Source organism: Dreissena polymorpha, chromosome 9 (assembly GCF_020536995.1).
Source record: "Dreissena polymorpha isolate Duluth1 chromosome 9, UMN_Dpol_1.0, whole genome shotgun sequence".
Taxonomy (NCBI): domain Eukaryota; kingdom Metazoa; phylum Mollusca; class Bivalvia; order Myida; family Dreissenidae; genus Dreissena; species Dreissena polymorpha.
The window spans coordinates 57,953,136-57,971,648 of record NC_068363.1 but is presented as its reverse complement, the minus strand read 5'-3'; the positions used below and the strand labels follow the sequence as shown (position 1 = coordinate 57,971,648).

Below are 18,513 nucleotides of genomic sequence, written 5' to 3'. Positions count from 1 at the left end.
CCACAACTCTTGCAAATACAAATAGTAAATAAACTTGGCTAAAAAACGTAAATAGAACATTTTATTTAATCATGATTTTTTAATAATTTTAAAACAACCCTTTAAATAAAATCTTACAGCATTTTGTTAAACACGTGCTAACAATATTGTGTTCCTGTATGGTAAACAATAACCTCAGTCTCCAACATACTTACCCAACATTTAACATACTTCCATGCAGGCATGCAATACACGCATTTCACTCAAGATGAACACATACAACAAATGCAGGTATAACAGTGAAAGAATTCATTCATAAATGATCAACACATCTGTACTTTGAGAATACCCAATCCATTTGTCAACAGTATCATTGAGTGATAATAAAATACAAAAATATTTGACATCAATCATGTCACAATGCAGACCAACAATGGAAGATTTTAGGTTGCACCCTTAAAAATGGATATGTTGCAGCAATTTTATAAACTTTTGACAGAGATTTCTAGACAGTGCAAGTCTTTGAACAAGAGCTGTCTCCATCGCAGATTTCAAAACCTAACGCGGACCCTAAGTTCAAGGTAAAGGTCAAAGGGGTCGAATTTGTTTGCGTATGGAAAGGCCTTGTCCATATACACATGCATACCAACTATGAAGGTTACATCTGAAGCGACATAGAAGTTATGAGCATTTTTCGAAACCTAAACGCAAAAGTGTGATAAATGACCATATTTACAAGGCATCTAAAACGTCAACAATTAAAATGCATAAAAATAATATGATACAATTGAATAATGAATTAATTGTTCATGACATACAATATGATGAATGAATTGTTAATGATTTTTAATGATGAATGAATGAAACGTATGATTAATGATTTTGAAAAATGTTTTACCTTAAAATTATTGAACAATGGCATGAATATTTATTCCCTGGTATGGTAATTATTAACAACACAAATATTAGTACTTTATTGAAGAGCCAACAAGTTTAGATACAGCAATAGCATACTCAATAAAACAGAAGATCATGTTATACAGGACTTATAAATGGACAAGAGATCATTAAAGATGTAGACTTAAAAAGTCTACAGTAGACAAACTACATCAAAAATAGTTAATTGTCTATGTTAAATAACAATATTTTAAAGCTTATACAAGCACTGTGAGTTACAAACATGTTTGAAGGATAGTTAATGCATTCCATCAATAAATAATTAAATAAAATATACAATAACACATAGATTTAAATGAATTCAATATAAATTAGTTCAATGAATTTGCAATACAAAATACATTTCCTTAGAACATGTACTTACATATGGCAAAAAGGGTACAGATATCTACAATCAACACTTACAGTTCATTGTTACATGAATTTTTGCACCAACATGTTTATTTTTCTGCCTCAACAGACTGATTTGTTTAAAAAAGGTATAATAGTTCAAAGACAACAATTCAAGTACCAGATCTATGTAGGAAGAATTAGATGTCATTTTGGGTTATTGTCAAATTGATGGACAGGAAAATGAATGGACTAGCCGATCTGTAGATACTGGGGGCATACTAACCAACCATTCAAATTTTGGAAATTTTGGTTTATTTTTCTGCCTCAACAGACTGATTTGTTTAAAAAAGGTATAATAGTTAATTATATATTAAGTGAAGCGTTTTATTTTTACAATTACAATTCAGTTACAATATCTGTAAGCAAGCATATGCATCACTACAAATACATGCTATGTAATACAAAAAATAAATTAATATTTTAATACCACAGATGTTTGAAAGATCTAAGGCATTGTCCATGATTGTTTTTTGAAAAGAAAACATCACAAAGCTCTCATAAAAAGGTTGATCAGAAAAGTACACACGGGTTAACATCTTGAGATAATGTGATTACTTCAGTTTTCAAACCACAGTAACAAATAATGCTGGCTTGAAAAAAACACACGAAAAACAGATACAAAATGAAAGTTAATTTAATTCCCTAGTTAAAACCAGTGTTAAAATCTGAAGTCTGCAGTTGCCATGTCTATTGCCCATCTGAACTTCTCTCTCTGAGTTTTGTTGTACACCTTTTCTATGGGCACCTCCCACTTCTTGCACCTGAAAAAGGCCAACATAGTCTTGCATATTCATCCCATATCTCTGATACAAGTAAGGCTGCTCAGAGATTAAATTTCCACTTGCAATATGCAAGCAAAAATACTGATAGCTGGTGAACTTATAAGCAACTCACATTTATTTACATTCAGTTTTAAATTATTTCTGTTACATCAAGTGTACTTGTTTTATTCAATTGAAAAATAAATTAATTGATAATAAGGACTAGTTTTCTAATTGTCATAAATAAATATGACGGGTGCGGTATGCACACACTACTATGCATTACTTGATTGGGGCATGTCCACGATTCACAAAATACATGTATATGTACTTCTCAAAAAAAGGCAAATTAGTGTGGTTGATAAATATTTTTAAAAACATTTATTGTCAATATTGGCAAGATTTGCTTTTGGTAATAGATATCGTGATTATTCTTGATTATCAGGGAATGCAAAGTCATGAAATAAAATCCAGATATCAAGACAGTATGTTCAACATCTTTTCCTATGTATCATGTATTGTAGATCCTTTGTTTTCAAACTTTAATTTTTGACAGAAAACAGAAGAAAATGTATAATTTTGCAAGTTGGAATTCACACTGCTCCCAATTTTTGCCAGTAGGAGGAGATTTACAAAAAAATTAGCCCAGCAGATATCTGTACGTTTGCGCACCTTGTACTATAAAACAGCTGTGCTCAGATAACCATTCCTGAACAAAATTATAAGAAGCATCAGAAGTTGGGCCCAGTTTTAAGTGTGTTTAAACTCCCCATGAGAGTTTGAGGTCCCCCAAAAATATTTGAATCTATAATCTGTCATGAACAGGAAGTGCAATATCCCAGATTTCATTCCTTACTGATGGGTTATGGGGAAAAATTCCAACCTGAAGAATGTAACATGCAAAAGAGATCCTTGGGTGGAGGTAGTTGTGCTATGGACCAAGGGCTATCTCCTCGCAAGCGGGTGGGGGAGTATGTGCGTTAAGTATATTGGTTTAAACTCAAACACATTCACATACCATGCAACGGAGATCCTTGGGTCGAGGTAGTTGAGCTTGGAGGTGCCGAGGGCTATCTCCTTGTTCTCTTCCTTGTTTGTGGCCTGTACCTCAAGCTTTGTCAACTGCTCCTCTAGACGCTTGTACGCCATCTTCTTTTTCTCGTAGACCCTGCAGGGTGGGAGGGATAAAAGTATGTGTCAAAAAGCAAGTATAAGCTTGGAAGTTTTTTTTTATTTATGCACATAAATATTTTATTTACAACATAAGCAACAGGGATTTCAAGTGAAGAAGAAGCTTGCTTTATTGATGCAAGCATTTTTCAATGTTCTCTTTTTTGACTCCTGCAAATTATCTTCCTTGCATTCGTTCACTGCAAATTTTACTACTAAGCTAAATCAATAACATTAACTCATTTAAATGGTGTTGTATTTGACTTAAATGTATACTATGAAACATTATCAGAATTTAACTGGCATGCACAAACTACATAACTTTGTGCTTTCGTATTTTGAACCCTGATTATTACTCTGATCCAACATTTTCATGCACAAGGTAATTTAACTCCTGGTTGTAACAATCTATTTAAATCCCTTGAGCTAGTTTTTACCAGCAAATCTTCATCTATTTAGAATGGAAAACTACCAACAATGCTACCCTACTTGATTTATAGAACAGTACATTAAAATACAATTTACCAGTAGCCAAATACGCCATCGCTCCGCTCACTAAGTTGTGTTTTCATAAGACACTTGTACAATTACTCCGACAGTCTTTGTTTGTCGAACCATGTGGCAGCACTAAATGAAATCTGATTGATTATTACGTGAGTTTGATTGACAGCTGGCGAGTGGTCAATTAACTGGATAATTGTTTAATGTTTTCTGGAGCACAACACTTCTTAATGTTTTCATTTCAGATCATAGTTGACATCTATCTCCTATATAAAAAAAAACGCTTATGTTGCAATCATTTGATTGCATGCCCGTCCTGCCGTGATACAAACATGAATGAATGCATTTGCGTGAAGACTTACATTTTGTTTTTCTGTGTCTTCTCAGACTTGAAAGCTGCCTTGGCTTCCTTCAGTTGTTTCTTGGCCTCCTTCACCTGACCACGCTTGTCCTTGATCTGTTAACAAAAAACAGGGCTTAATGCACAGGCTAATCAGGCATGACACTTTACTTTAATGGTATTAATGGAAGTCTTTCCTTAGCAAAAATCAAGTTTAAGCAGAAAGTGTCATCCCTGATAAGCCTGTGCAGTGTGTACAGGCTAACCTGGAATGACACTTTACCCACATGCATTTAGCCCAGATATCCCAGAACGAGGCTCAGATTGTCAAGTTTCAGTATTTATCTAGAAATTTTACATTATCTTTAAAATCATCCACAACACAGAATCAATAATGCTTTGATTTTCAATGATACTACAAATGTCAATTCATTTATATGTAAGCGTTTCTAACAAGAAAAGTGTATCGCTTTTCTTCACAAACTACTACACTACAAGCTTAATAAATATCTTATGCAAACAGTTTTATTTTAAATTCGACAAATCATTTTACCTGAAAAGCTTTCCCAATTATCATAAAATAATCATAAGAAATGGGTTGTTAAATTAAAAAGAATTTTAAGCCTCAACAATTTTGATATAAGTCCCAATGCGACAACAAAGTTAACAACAGTGTACAGTTCTCACTTTGGACAGCATGTTTTCTACTTACCATAGGCATAATGTTTTCTACCGTACACACCTTGGACATAATGTTTTCTACTCACCTTAGACATAATGTTTTCTATTCACCTTGGACATCAAGTTGTCTACTCACCTTGAGCATAATGTTTTCTACTCATCTTGGACATAATGTTTTCTACTCACCTTGGACGTTATATTTTCTTCTCACCTTGGACATAATGTTTTCTACTCACCTTGGACATCATGTTTTCTACTCACCTTGGTCATCATGTTTTCTACTCACCTTGGACATTATGTTTTCTACTCACCTTGGACATCGTGTTTTCTACTCACCTTGGACATCGTGTTTTCTACTCAACTTGGACATCAAGTTGTCTACTCACCTTGAGCATTATGTTTTCTACTCACCTTGGACATAATGTTTTCTACTCACCTTGGACATCGTGTTTTCTACTCACCTTGGACATCAAGTTGTCTACTCACCTTGAGCATTATGTTTTCTACTCACCTTGGACATAATATTTTCTACTCACCTTGGATATAATGTTTTCTACTCACCTTGGACATCAAGTTGTCTACTCACCTTGTACATTATGTTTTCTACTCATCTTGGACATAATGTTTTCTACTCACCTTGGACAGCATGTTTTCTACTCACCTTGGACATCATGTTTTCTACTCACCTTGGTCATCATGTTTTCTACTCACCTTGGACATCATGTTTTCTACTCACCTTGGACATAATGTTTTCTTCTCACCTTGGACATCAGGTTTTCTACTCACCTTGGACATAATGTTTTCTACTCACCTTGGTCATCATGTTTTCTACTCACCTTTAGCATAATGGTTTCTACTCACATTGTGCATGTTTTCTACTCACCTTTGACATAATGTTTTCTACTCACCTTGGACATCAGGTTTTCTACTCACCTCGGACATCAAGTTTGTCTACTCACCTTGGACACCATGTTTTCTACTCACCTTGGACATCAAGTTTTCCATCTGTTTGCTGAAGTTCTTGGGTGCCGCACGTTGATGGTTACACAGGATGGCAACAGCCCAATTGGCCCGGTTGTAGGACAGCATCTTGGCAGGCACAGCATCATCATCTGGAAATGGGAACACACAACATACATACTCATTCTTCTGGTCAATTGAACTGCGTCCACACTATCTGGTCTGAAGCTATCAGCTACTCTGTCAGTTTATTAGACACCGAAACCTTGCATGACTTGACACGGTAGCTCCTGAACAGAATTTGCACAGGCTTGTCTGGAGCTATGCTGGCCGCACATGACCAAAGACTCATTTTTGCATTCAGCTGCTTTATTAATAATATCAGGAGACATTCTTCAAATTACATAACATTGTGTATTTACTAAAACTTTTGTTAATTAAGGAGTTACATTATAAAATATTAGAGATACTTACATATACATAAAATTACAAAAAACACTTGTGTTAAATTTTTGAAATCAATATAAACAATATAGATTTTTGGTATAGTTTGTTTCTTGTGTAGCAATTATTGAAAATATTCAAACAAATATATTATATCTCAGTACTACATTTACTACTTCATTGACTACATGCGTTCTTCAAAGGTATCACTAACATAAAGATTGTACTCTTGCTACGGCAATGTAATCAATAACATCAAAAGGTAAATTGAGCCTCATTCTCGCACAACTGTGCTTGATGCATGTGCAAAGAGCCACCTCAAATTAGCCTGTGCACTTAGCACAGGATATTTAGATAGGAAACTTTTTGCTTTTACAGATTTTTTTTTTAAAGGATGTCTATTGTAAACAAAACTCTAGTCTAGGCGGAAGATGTCGTCCCTGATTAGCCTGTGGGGACTGCACAGGCTAATTTTGGAAAACACTTTAATACATATTCAATAAGCCAAGTTCTCCTAAAACGAGTCTTAATTTTTAACTGCTCAAACCACAGCCCAATACACAGGGCCACATTGCCCCTGGCCGTACCATTGGTCATAAGGTCAAGCTGTTCCTGAAGGGTACGGGAGGCGTTGTACGTACGGATCACCTTGGCAGTCAGTCCCTCCATCAGCTCTTGCAGGTGCTTGTTCAGAATGGTCGTCTTGAAAACACACACACAAACACTGACATGTAACCAAACTGAATGGACTCTCTGGCATAAATTACTGTGGGTCAAAATAACAAATGACATAATGATGTGATGCAAAATAGTGATTGTAACACATGATTAGCTAGATGTCTGCTTTGAGTCGCAATTTGGGAAAATGGAGCTTAATGATTTTGAGAAAAGCATTGTCCCAGATTAGGCTGTGCGCTTCCTGCATTTATGGAATTTTCTATTCACAGAAAGTCTTATAAATACAAAATTATCCAGGCTAAGTGGAAAGTGTCGTACCTAATTAGCCTGTGCATACTGCAGACGCTCATCTGAGGCAACAATTAACACACGTGCAAAAAGCCCGGTTCTCTTAGAGCATGGCTCAATTGCACATTATACAGTATATTTATATACATTTGTATCTATTTATAAATACTTCACTTGCGTACATTGAGCCTATCAAAGAGGTCGTCGCCAGGTGCCTTGTTCTCCATGAACATCTGCAGGTTTTTGAAGACCTGCTCCTCTACTGGCACCGCGTTCTGGTATCGGATGCAATCCTTACCTGAAACACACACGACAGGGGAGTCTAAAATGGGGGGCCAAACACAGGCTATCAAGTAGATAAATACACCAATTTCAATCACGATTAAACTAGTCTAAAATAATATACAATCAACAAGCATTTTTCACATATAAACCATTAAATTCTAATGAGAGCATTTGATTATGATTTTACAACGAACAATATGTTCCTCATTTACAATTAAGTGAAATTAATTCTTTAAGAATATCTGAGGAGTTTAACCTTTAAGTTGTATCTAGTACTCTGTTAAATAAGACAACTTGTCTGACAACACAGCTGAAGGTCTCCAAGACAAACATTAAGATCAACAACACAACCGTGTTGTATTGTGTATAACCTTGCAATGAGCAATCTATATTATCTAAAAGTGCTTACCACATAAATACACAACAGGTTCAAAATTATAATCAGATCATTTAATATTGTCATCTTGCATATTAGAAGTGCTTATTTCATTTATCTTTTAAAGGAAAGCAGTCTTCAAATACACCAGCTTGTCCTTAAGCATTTAACTCACAAGCCATTAAGTGCAATGAGCACAGATGACACATTGAAGCTCTCATGTCCTATGCCAATGTTCTTACCTAAGAAGTCAAACTCTACCACATTTGATTTGCCGTCTTTCTCATTGTGCAGGCTGATGTGCTCCACGCGCAAGCTACAGCAGCCCACTGTGTCCGCAGTCTCTCCCTCCTCTTTCTCATTACCTGCTCTCAGTGCAAGCTGCAAACAGCAGAACATCCACCTTTTTATGAAAAATGAGGGCCATGATGGCCCTGAATGGCTCACATGACTAACCTTGCTACTTAAATTCTATCAGACTATGGCTAGCTATATCATGAAGTACAAATGGGCCAAATTTCAGGACCATAGCTAAAAAAAACCAAGAGATGCGTTTGTCAGAAACACAATGCCCCCTTTTGCACCGCTTTGAAATAATTTTTTATTTTATTTTGACCTTTGACCTTGAAGGATGACCTTGACCTTGACCTTCCACCACTCAAAATGTGCAGCTTCATGAGAACGCCGCTTTGAACATTATAATAAAATATTACCTTTGACCTTGAAGGATGACCTTGACCTTGAACTTCCACCACTCAAAATGTGCAGCTTCATGAGAACGCCGCTTTGATTTTTATTTTTAAATTTTTTTATCTTTGACCTTGAAGAATGACCTTGACCTTGAACTTCCACCGCTCAAAATGTGCAACTTCATGAGATACACATGCATGCCAAATATCAAGTTGCTATCTTTAATATTGCAAAAGTTATGACCAACGTTAAAGTTTTTTTCCGGACAGACAGACAGACTGACATACTGACAGACAGTTCAACTGCTATATGCCAACCTACCAGGGTCATAACAAGATGGCCCTAGATCGCTCATCTGAGGCAAACTGGTATAATACTTGAACAGGAGCTCCTACAAGCTCTTTATAATACATGATTGTATTATGTACATTTTGATTCAAGATGGCTCATAAACAAATGAAACCTGGTCACATCATATCAATTGTATGGCTATACTAGAATCGACATTCTGGAGCACAAACAGATATGACCTCTCGACTGTGTTTTGACCCCAGTTGTTTCGTGCACAATCCAAATTTAGACGAAAGACAGACAACACCAGGAGAAGTGATAGCTAGTTTAGCTTGGTCAGTTAATGTTAAAAGAAAACCAATTGTGTTATAATATACACAGATGGATGGACATTTGCAAACAAGTATGCTTTTTAGTGTAAATGTGAATTAATTAGTGGCCATTAAATACCATGTATTGGGTCAGTAAATAAAAGTAAGCATCTGAAATTCAATGTTTTTATTAACTTCACATGTATACATTAAAATCAATAGGCGAGAAAACAATGCATGTCTAGAACAGATAACAATTCTATCAGAAACTAATAAACAATATTGAAGATAGTTATCTATTTTATATCATTGGGTCCCTGATGCATATTTTTACCACAAGGTTAGGAAAGTACATTTAACAAGATTTGTTTGTGAAACACTATGTCCCCCACATATTTGACCTTTGACCTTGAAGGATGACCTTGACCTTTCACCACTCAAAATGTGCAGCTCAATGAGATACACATGCATGCCAAATACGGTATATAGTTGCTATCTTCAATATTGCTTTAATGTATATTGAATGAGCGATTTTGACCCATATATTTGACCTTGATGGATGACCTTAACCTTTCACCTCTCAAAATGTGCAGCTCCATGAGATACACATGCATGCCAAATATCAAGTTGCTATCTTCAATATTGCAAAAGTTATGGCAAATGTTAAAGTTTAACCCAAACCATCAAACCAACAAACAAACCAACAGACAGGGCAAAAACAATATGTCTCCCCTATAGTGGTGGGGGACATACAAAAAGTTGTTATATAGACATGTTATGATATGTTCTGTTTGTTTTTTAGAAAGTGTAAATGGAATTTGTTATACATTAAAATGATTAAATGTTATGTGCAATACATAAATGGGTCAAAGACAGAAATGGTCGGATTTTGTTTATCAAAATTAAGTTCATGGGCTGCCTGTGAAAAGGAGAGATGTGTACATGCCATTATGAGAAATCCAAACTAAAAATCAAATATTAAATCATTAAGTTCAGTAGATGCAGAGAAAAGTGTAATGAAAAATTGCTCACTTTCCAACACAGAAAAATGTGTAAATCGGCTCGTGTAACAGAAAGTAGATGTACGGTAACTGTTAAATGGGGATGCACAGTTCAAGACATCATAATAAAACCAAAAACCAAAAGGAAATGAATTCATATTTAATATGAATTCATTTCCTTCAACAGAAGCAGAGAAAAGTGTTACAAAATATCTTCTTGTCGGCCTGCCCGCTTGTTCAGCATTCACCATACTATAAGCCGATTTCAGTTGGTGAAATTTAGCCAAAAATGTGTTTATTTTGAAATTCAAATAACTTGTTGGAGTGATTCAGAGATGATAGTATCAGTTGAGATTTTAACCTGAATTACTTTTTTTTGAAATTTCAAATCAGAACTGTGAAAGAATTGTGGAAGTTGGCTATTGTTTGACATAATGATTGTAAGTTTAATGTTTCAATATAATATTTCTTTCAATTTTGTTTGTACTCATAATAAGCAATTGGGTACATGTAAGCCTGATTTAGTTACACGTTAGCAATGGCATAGGTATCATTCAATTTCATCTTAAATAAATCAGTATTGGAAATCATGTATGGCAGGCAATTGTGCCAACTAACAATAGGTACAGTATCGCCTTTTTATATTTGAACAGGTATTTGAATTAAAATATAATTATGGACATGCATGCAATTCAAAAATACTGTGCACTAAATTATCATAGTACAAGTTTGATTTTTTTTTGTACAACAGTGTACTTAAAAAAACAAATGTGTGACTTGTTAATTTATTAAATTTATTAATCTGTTTATTGTATTTAGTTTCAAGACAAGACAAACAAGATAGATCTTGAGCAAATTTTAATATAGAAATATAATTATAAGAGCTATCCCAAGGGAGCAGACTGGACTTTAGTGAAGGCTTGATAGTATAAGCAATAAATCAGTGAAGTTGTAACTAAATGTTAAATTGTTTCAAAGATATTGCTTCATTTAATAACAAACCAGAATTTTTAACCACAAATTAAGGCATAATCCTGTAAAAATTTGTAACAGTTCAGTTTTGATAAACTGTGACCTCTATCGTCTACAGGAAGTTTTACTATGATTTGACCAGAGGACCTACTATATGACCTCAGATGACCCATATACAATCCCAAGCCAGATGTCATCAATTAATACATTCTGACAAAATTTCATTAAGACGTGATGAAAACTGACTTCTTTCATCTTCACAAGGTTTTACTAGAATTGGCCCGATGACCTAATTTTTGACCCCAGATGACCCATATACGATCAAAAATCAGATATTATCAAGATAAACATTCTGACCATATTTCATTAAGATCAGATGAAAACTATGACCTCTATTGTCTACACAAGGTTTTTCTATGATTTGACATAGTGACCTAGTTTCTGACCCCAGATGACCCAAATACAATCCCAATCCAGATTTCATCAAGATAAACATTCTGACAAAATTTCATAAAGATCCGATGAAAACTGGACCTTTATTGTATACACAAGGTTTTTCTATGATTTGATCTAGTGACCTAGTTTTTGACCCCAGATGACCCAAATACAATCCCAACCCAGCTTTTAACAAAACAAACATGACTAATGGGGTTGTTTACCCTCGGGACTTCGGTTAAAAACCATTGCCCGAGCACACTGCTTAACATAGATAGTCTGCGTTCAAACGGTCAAAAATGGCCATATGGTCAGCCCGCTTTTACTGGGCTGAATAGGGTACTAAGCAGTGTTAGTGCGGTGCTTGAATAAAAATCTAATAATTTAAAAATAGCTTTACTTATAACAGTAAAAGCGTTTAATATAAACGAGATACTCAACACAAAAATCTTTGCATATAAAACTATGCTAAAAGAGGATATTTTCTATTGGTTGACTGTTTTTTAAAACATGGCGCTGATTGGCCGAAATTACTTATTGGCAAAGACAAGTAGGTCAATCCGTTTTGGACTAAAAAATTACACAGCGGATGACCTTGACATTAGGTTCACTATGAATAATGTAAACAATGAGAATTTCATTACAGGAAATATTTGAAAGAAAAAATGATAATTACATCAAAAAGAACTCAAATTTCAAATGCATATAGAAACACACATACATTGTTTTGTACTGTTAAACTACTATATTGATGTTGTATTATTATTATTATTATTATTATATTGTTGTTGTTTGTGTTAAAAGGAAAGAGAAAGAGAGAGAATAGTCCAATTTATATAAGTAGGGATGGTGGAAACACATACAAGACAAACATTCTGACCATATTTCATTAAGATCTGATGTAAACTGTGACCTCTACTGTCTACACAAAGTTTTTCTATGTTTTGACTTAGCGACCTAGTTTCTGACCCCAGATGACCCAAATACAATCCCAATCCAGGTTTTTTTCAAGATAAACATTCTGACCAAATTTCATAAAGTTATTCAATTATTTGACCTAGTGACCCAGTTTTTGATCCCAGATGACCCTTATACAATCCCAACCTAGATTTCATCAAGATAAACATTCTGACCAAATTTCATAAAGATTGGATGAAAACTGTGACCTCTACTGTCTACACAAACAAATTGTTGATGGACAGACGCACGCACACACAACGGACGCTTGACATCACATGATCACATAAGCTCACCATGTCACTTCATGACAGGTGAGCTAAAAACTGGACTTAATGCATCTGCATTAAGTGACATCCCAGATTAGCCTATGCAGTCCATAATCAGGGACCACACTTCTAATTTTATTTTATTTTTGTATTCTTTGGGACAATTAAGTTTAAGCAGAAAGTGTTGTACCAGATTAGCCTGTGCAAATTGCACATGCATTAACCCTTTACCACTCAGATACGCACTGTGACCTGTTCCTAAAAAATCTTGTTCAATTTAATATATTTCTGAATAGATTCAAGTTTTAAAGGCTTCATTTAGAACCGTTATTTACTGATGATCAGCAAACAGCATAAAACCTGAACAGACAGTGAGTTACTCGTAGACTTTTATGGTTTATGCTGGGCGCATATAGCCATTGTTTACTTTGCATTTGAGTGTTAAAGGGTTGGGGTGCAAAACTATCAATTGACCAAGGTCTGGTTAACTCATTACTATTACCAGACCAAGCATGTAGTCTGGAAATATTTTAATGCAGTTTGCATTAATGCTCTAACTTACATGTGAAGAATTTCTGTCCATATTTTGCAAACTTTATTTGAAAGCTTTAAGCAAAGAATAAAACACCTGAGCATTTCATAGATTAAATGATTCAAGGTTTCCATTGATGTTTATATGCCAATGTAATTATGTAAACAGGAGCAACAACACTTCATGTTTTGAAATTAATCCATAAATAGTTGATTCAAGTTTACATCACACTTAAAACCTTGATCCGGTTTTGACATTGTTATATTTGGGAAAATATAAACCAAAGAACAGGCTTAGCCCATACCATGACTGATTATGCTTCAAGGCCCATTCCAAACCTCGAAATTACATGTAAACATTTTCCAAAATATCTAATTCCAGAATTTCATTCTCAACTTGTATGTATTTGTTGTTGTCAAGAATAAAAAACACCCCCTTGCTAGTTTTAGTCAAAACCACAAGACTTTTCCATATCCAAAGGGCCCCAGCCCATTTCCTAAAATGGTGAACAAACAACAACACTTCATACCTTATCAATCAAGTACATGGCAACGGCACGCTGTCGGACCCTCATCTCATTGGACGTCCAGTCCTCCTGGTAGTTGGCTCGAATCTTGTCCACACACTTGTGCAGACACCGCGCGGTCTCATACTTCTTCCAGTCCATCTCGCCCTTAAGTCTTGACGACGGATTCAACATCATGTACTTGATCTGGCCCTGGATGTTCTCTGTCCAGCTGGCTAGCCATGTGACCTGGTTATAAATGAGTCTTGTTCTGGGTTACTGGACTTGACGCAGCTGCATAAAGTGTCATCCCAGATTAGCCTCTGCAGTCTGCACAGGCTTATCCCTTACAACACTTTCCGCTTTTATCCAACTTTTCGTTTAAAGGAAGTCTCTTCATAGCAAAAATTTAATTAAAAACCTTTCTTATATTAAAGTTAAAACTGTAGAAACTGGTGTTTCGATGCAATAATGATACAATCTTTAATAATGACATGAGCCTCGTTCTGGGAAAACTGGACTTAATGCATTTGCTCATTAGTGGTCTCCCTTTATAATCTGGAATGATTTTTCTCCACCTTAACTTGATTTTCCCTAGGAAGAGACTTCATTTAAACAAAATAATCAACTTATGCCGAAAGTGTCATTGCTGATTAGCGAAATGCACAGGCTTATATGGGACAATACTTTACACACATGAATTAAGCCCAGTATTCCGAAAGCACAGCATATGTACAAATTGATTCAGCCCAAAACTCCATGTATGTACAGACCTCGTTGTCATGCTGGACTTTTTTCCACTTGTGTCCTTTAAGAGGTTCTGGTATCTTGGAATCTCTGCAAGCAGAAACACAACCCATGTCCACACACACATCACGTGTAGATCTCAATGACAATGACATTAAATGACTTTCAAGATGGTAGTCCATCAAAACTAGGCAAAAACATCGCTGTAAAAAAACCCACTAATGCAATATGCCAATAATAATGCCAGTGCGGTATTCAAAGAGGTTTTAAAATCTGATTTTTTCGAAACACTTCTCAAATTTTCCCAGGAATCAATTATCCCCTGATCCTAATTTTATAAAATGTATTTACACAAAATCTTTGAAATGTCCCCAAGGAAATGGGGGAATGGGGGAAACAAACAACTATTAAGTCCGTAAATGATTATTTGAAATCCAACAATCCTTCTTGTTTGATGCCAATTTACTTTCAGTTTTAATTAAAAATGGCGCAAATTCGCGACTGTTTAAAAATATAGAAAATGGCCTTCTGAGAGCAAAAGGCAAAACATCAGAAGTCTGATGTTGTAACAACACATTCAACCCTTACTTGCTGCAGTTGATGATGACATCTTCAGGCTGCACCCTGCGTTTCAGCATGCCCTGTTTTGGGTGCTCACCGCGCCCCCTGAACAGACTGGGAGGCTCAATGCGGAAGTTGCCGATCTTCTCTCTATGGCCATCCATGATACAGAACCCGTACTCCTCCTGTTTAGCTGCATTCTCCTCCTTGAGTTTCTGTTTAATTAAGTCATAAAATACATAACTTAAGTGCCTTGCAATATGACAAATCATAATATCTATACGCTACATACAAAAGCATACAAACATTCTATTTGGACTGCACACAATTTATAAATTTAACATGTTCAAACATCCGCTGATATCTTACCAGTTTCTCTTCCTTGGACCTGTTCTTTCTCTTCTCAGACTCCTGCTTGAAGTATTCGCACATGTCACGGAAGTTGCATTTCTTCAGGTCTTTGATCTTCTTTTTCTCTTCGGGGGTCATCACCTGTCAGAGACAATACGATTGAGTTAATCATAATCTTCAGCCATTGTGTCTATGATAACTATCAACACTTATTTCTAATGCAAATCTATAGCAAATCTACTAACATATTAATGTTGTGTAGCACTTTTATTTTGTTGAAAAATATTTAATACATTAAAAAAACTCTTTATCTTTGATTAACTGAAATATGCACAAACCCTCAAGTAATGCATTGATAAAAGTTTAATCAGGCTTAGATTTTCAGTTTCATACAGAAGGGTTTGTATTATTTCCAGCAGCTCAAAAAATAATAAACCAAACTGGGCTTCCTTGATCACTCTGCTAATTTCAAAGACTTTTCAATTAATGTGCAGTTGAGTTTTTTTAATTCAGAGCTGTTATAAAGACCCAGTCCCCGCAAAAAAAGCGTATACTTTTCCTCAATGGGACCTAAAATATCTGTTGAATGAAAAAACAACAACCTTTTTATACATGAAATCTCCACATTTTGTTAATCTTACATCCAATTCTATAAGTTGAACCTTAATGTACCGGTAATATTGAAAACACGTTAAATCTCAGTTTTAAAGTATTTGTTAGCAAAAAAACACAATAAAATTTTCAGTTTTAGTCAAAACATAACAATTTTCCCGATCCAAATAGACCTGGCATCATTTAAAAGTGGTGATAAAAACGCACTGATGAGGCTTGTACCTTTCTCCAGTCCTTAAAGAAGTTATTGTTGAAGACCTCCTTGGTAGTGTAATCGTGGTCCAACATCTTAGCGTAGAATGTAGCCACCTCCTCTGTCTCTTCGCTCAGCCTCATCACCTTGCCTGTGAGAGGAAAGTGAATGTGAGCCTAATTCCAGGAAAATAGGGCTTAATGTGTGGGCATAAAGTGTTGCCCCATATAAGTCTGTCCAGCCGAACAGGATAATCAAGTACAACATTTCTGTTTTTATTGTATTTCTTCCTTTAATGAAATTTTGTTCTTGGAGAAAATCCTGTTTGGGCAGAAAGTGTTGTCCCTAATTAGCCTGTGCATATCTTTTTATCCTAAATTTGCTTAAAAGTGTCTTAATACGCCTTAAAAAAAGGCTGAGTATATTATGGCAATATCAAATTCTATGGTCATTTACCACACAGATAATTCTTCCAAAAAAGATTCCATTTAACAAAAATGTTCGCCTGGACAGGACAATATCCCATTCCCAAAAAGAGTGAAAATAACTCCTGCACAATTACACGGGTCTCCTGGGAGAACTGGACTTGATGCACGTGCATAATGTGCCATCCCACATTAGCCTGTGCAGTCTGTAAAGGCCAATGGGGAGAACACTTTTGCTATGAATGGTATTTTAGTTTTAAGGAGATGTGCTTAAAGTGTTGTCCTTGTTTAGTCTGTGCGGACTTCACAGGCTAATCAGGGAGTCAACAAAACTTTTATGGATTTTTTCTTTTTAGGAATTCTCTTTTAAAAGAAAATCTAGTTTAGAGAAAATGTGTCTCACTTTATGCATATGCATTTAGCCCAAATTTTGGAGAAACAATTCTCATACCATCATAGTAAAATTTGATTTCATCAGGAAGAGGCTCATATTTGGGGGCAAAAACAGGCCCCTTGTGTTCCAGGAATGTCCACTTGACCCCGCCTTCTGCCTTCTCCTCCTCCCACCACTTCCACACCTCCTGGGGCTCCTCTTTAGCCCCTTTCTTCGTAGTAGGGGATGATGTGGGTATGGTCGTCTTAGCAGCGGTCTTCGACTTCTTTTTCTTCTTTATAAAAGAAAATTGGCCTAGGTTTTTAGGCTGCATCAGTCCTATTTGACTACAAAGTTCAATGGACGTTCTCGATTTCAATTTTGGTCATATGAGAATGCTTGCAACAAATCATTGTAGGTTTTAATACTGACTTTCGATCTCAATGAAATATTATGTCTATGATAAATTTAAGCTTATTATCATTTGTAGCTGCACTTGATAAAATAAAACACAATAATTTGAAACATGTTTTTTTCTAACTGAGTCTGAACTAAAAAAGGTAAACATTATTGATTTTGATTATTTATAACTTAAAAGCAAAACAATAAGCATATAAACATTTTTTTTGCGAAAGACTCAATAAAATGTCAACAAAAGAGATGACACTGTATAAAAATAAACATCAAAAGTGCAATCGTAAATCATTTATCGGGGATTTCAGTTGAAGAAAAATCTCACTTTTGTATGCAGTATGAGTCCTGCAAATAATCTGCCTTGTGTCATTTTCATCTGATTGTTACCACGAAAAAGGAAACAAAACATCTTGGAGTTTTTTTACCCCTGAATATTGCATTTGACCTTAGAACACGAGTTAACAAAATCGGGTACGAGTTGACCGAAGGTACGTGTTGACTTAGGTACGAGTTGACTAGCTTCGAAAGGCTACACACCACTAAGAACTCAGCACCACCCAGTAACTCACCAATAGTTTCTAATCCTCATCAGAGTCCTGGGGCTCAGCCTTGCGTTTCTTGCCTGAGGGCGGCGAGGGTTTGGTCGGTGTCGCATTTTCTTTCTTAACTTTTTTTACTTTGGCCATTATACAATACACAAAATTACATTAGTTTTCTCTATTTTTTTTTCGCTTTTCAAACATTTGTGTTTATACTTTCTCTAAGGAGCATTCGGTAAATCAATCATTTATCAGAATGATTATGCATGCAACATATATTATAACTTATTTTCTTTTGAGATTAAACATATATAGAAAGATTTGGCAAACACAAATAATTTCACTTGTTTCTAGAAAAAAATAAATGATTGATTAGAATGATTTCACATAAACATATAAAGCACAATGTGAGCAACTGATTATCACCATCTCAAGACATCAAAGCCATGCTATCATAATGAACATGATGCTGCATTCAATAAACATTGATGTGCCCAATGGAAGCCTTGTCAGTACAAGTTC

At 35.3% G+C, this 18,513-nt stretch overlaps 1 protein-coding gene across 1 annotated transcript; it reads right to left on the bottom strand.

The window, feature by feature from the left end:
• Positions 1-1,624: 1,624 nt before the first annotated feature.
• On the bottom strand, positions 1,625-17,962 carry LOC127845786 (DNA topoisomerase 1-like). Its single transcript, XM_052376932.1, has 14 exons — positions 17,778-17,962; positions 17,117-17,333; positions 16,270-16,391; positions 15,454-15,576; positions 15,112-15,299; positions 14,550-14,613; positions 13,801-14,025; positions 8,056-8,194; positions 7,335-7,450; positions 6,774-6,888; positions 5,767-5,894; positions 4,124-4,218; positions 3,109-3,258; positions 1,625-2,090 (listed from the first exon to the last, which is right to left on the bottom strand). The coding sequence occupies exons 1-14, from the start codon at positions 17,859-17,861 to the stop codon at positions 1,988-1,990; spliced, it is 1,869 nt and encodes a 622-aa protein (XP_052232892.1). The 5' UTR covers positions 17,862-17,962; the 3' UTR covers positions 1,625-1,987.
• Between the last annotated feature and the right edge of the window lie 551 nt (positions 17,963-18,513).

What these genes read in the sequence shown, in the direction of transcription:
- LOC127845786 (XM_052376932.1), bottom strand. Translation starts at nt 17,861, where the DNA reads ATGTTTTGTTTCCTTTTTCGTGGTAACAATCAGATGAAAATGACACAA. An exon ending in GACTCATACTGCATACAAAA is followed by an intron (nt 17,334 to 17,777) that starts GTGAGATTTTTC and finishes TCTTTTATAAAG; the next exon opens with AAGAAAAAGAAGTCGAAGAC. An exon ending in GCTTGACCTTATGACCAATG is followed by an intron (nt 5,895 to 6,773) that starts GTACGGCCAGGG and finishes TCCCATTTCCAG; the next exon opens with ATGATGATGCTGTGCCTGCC.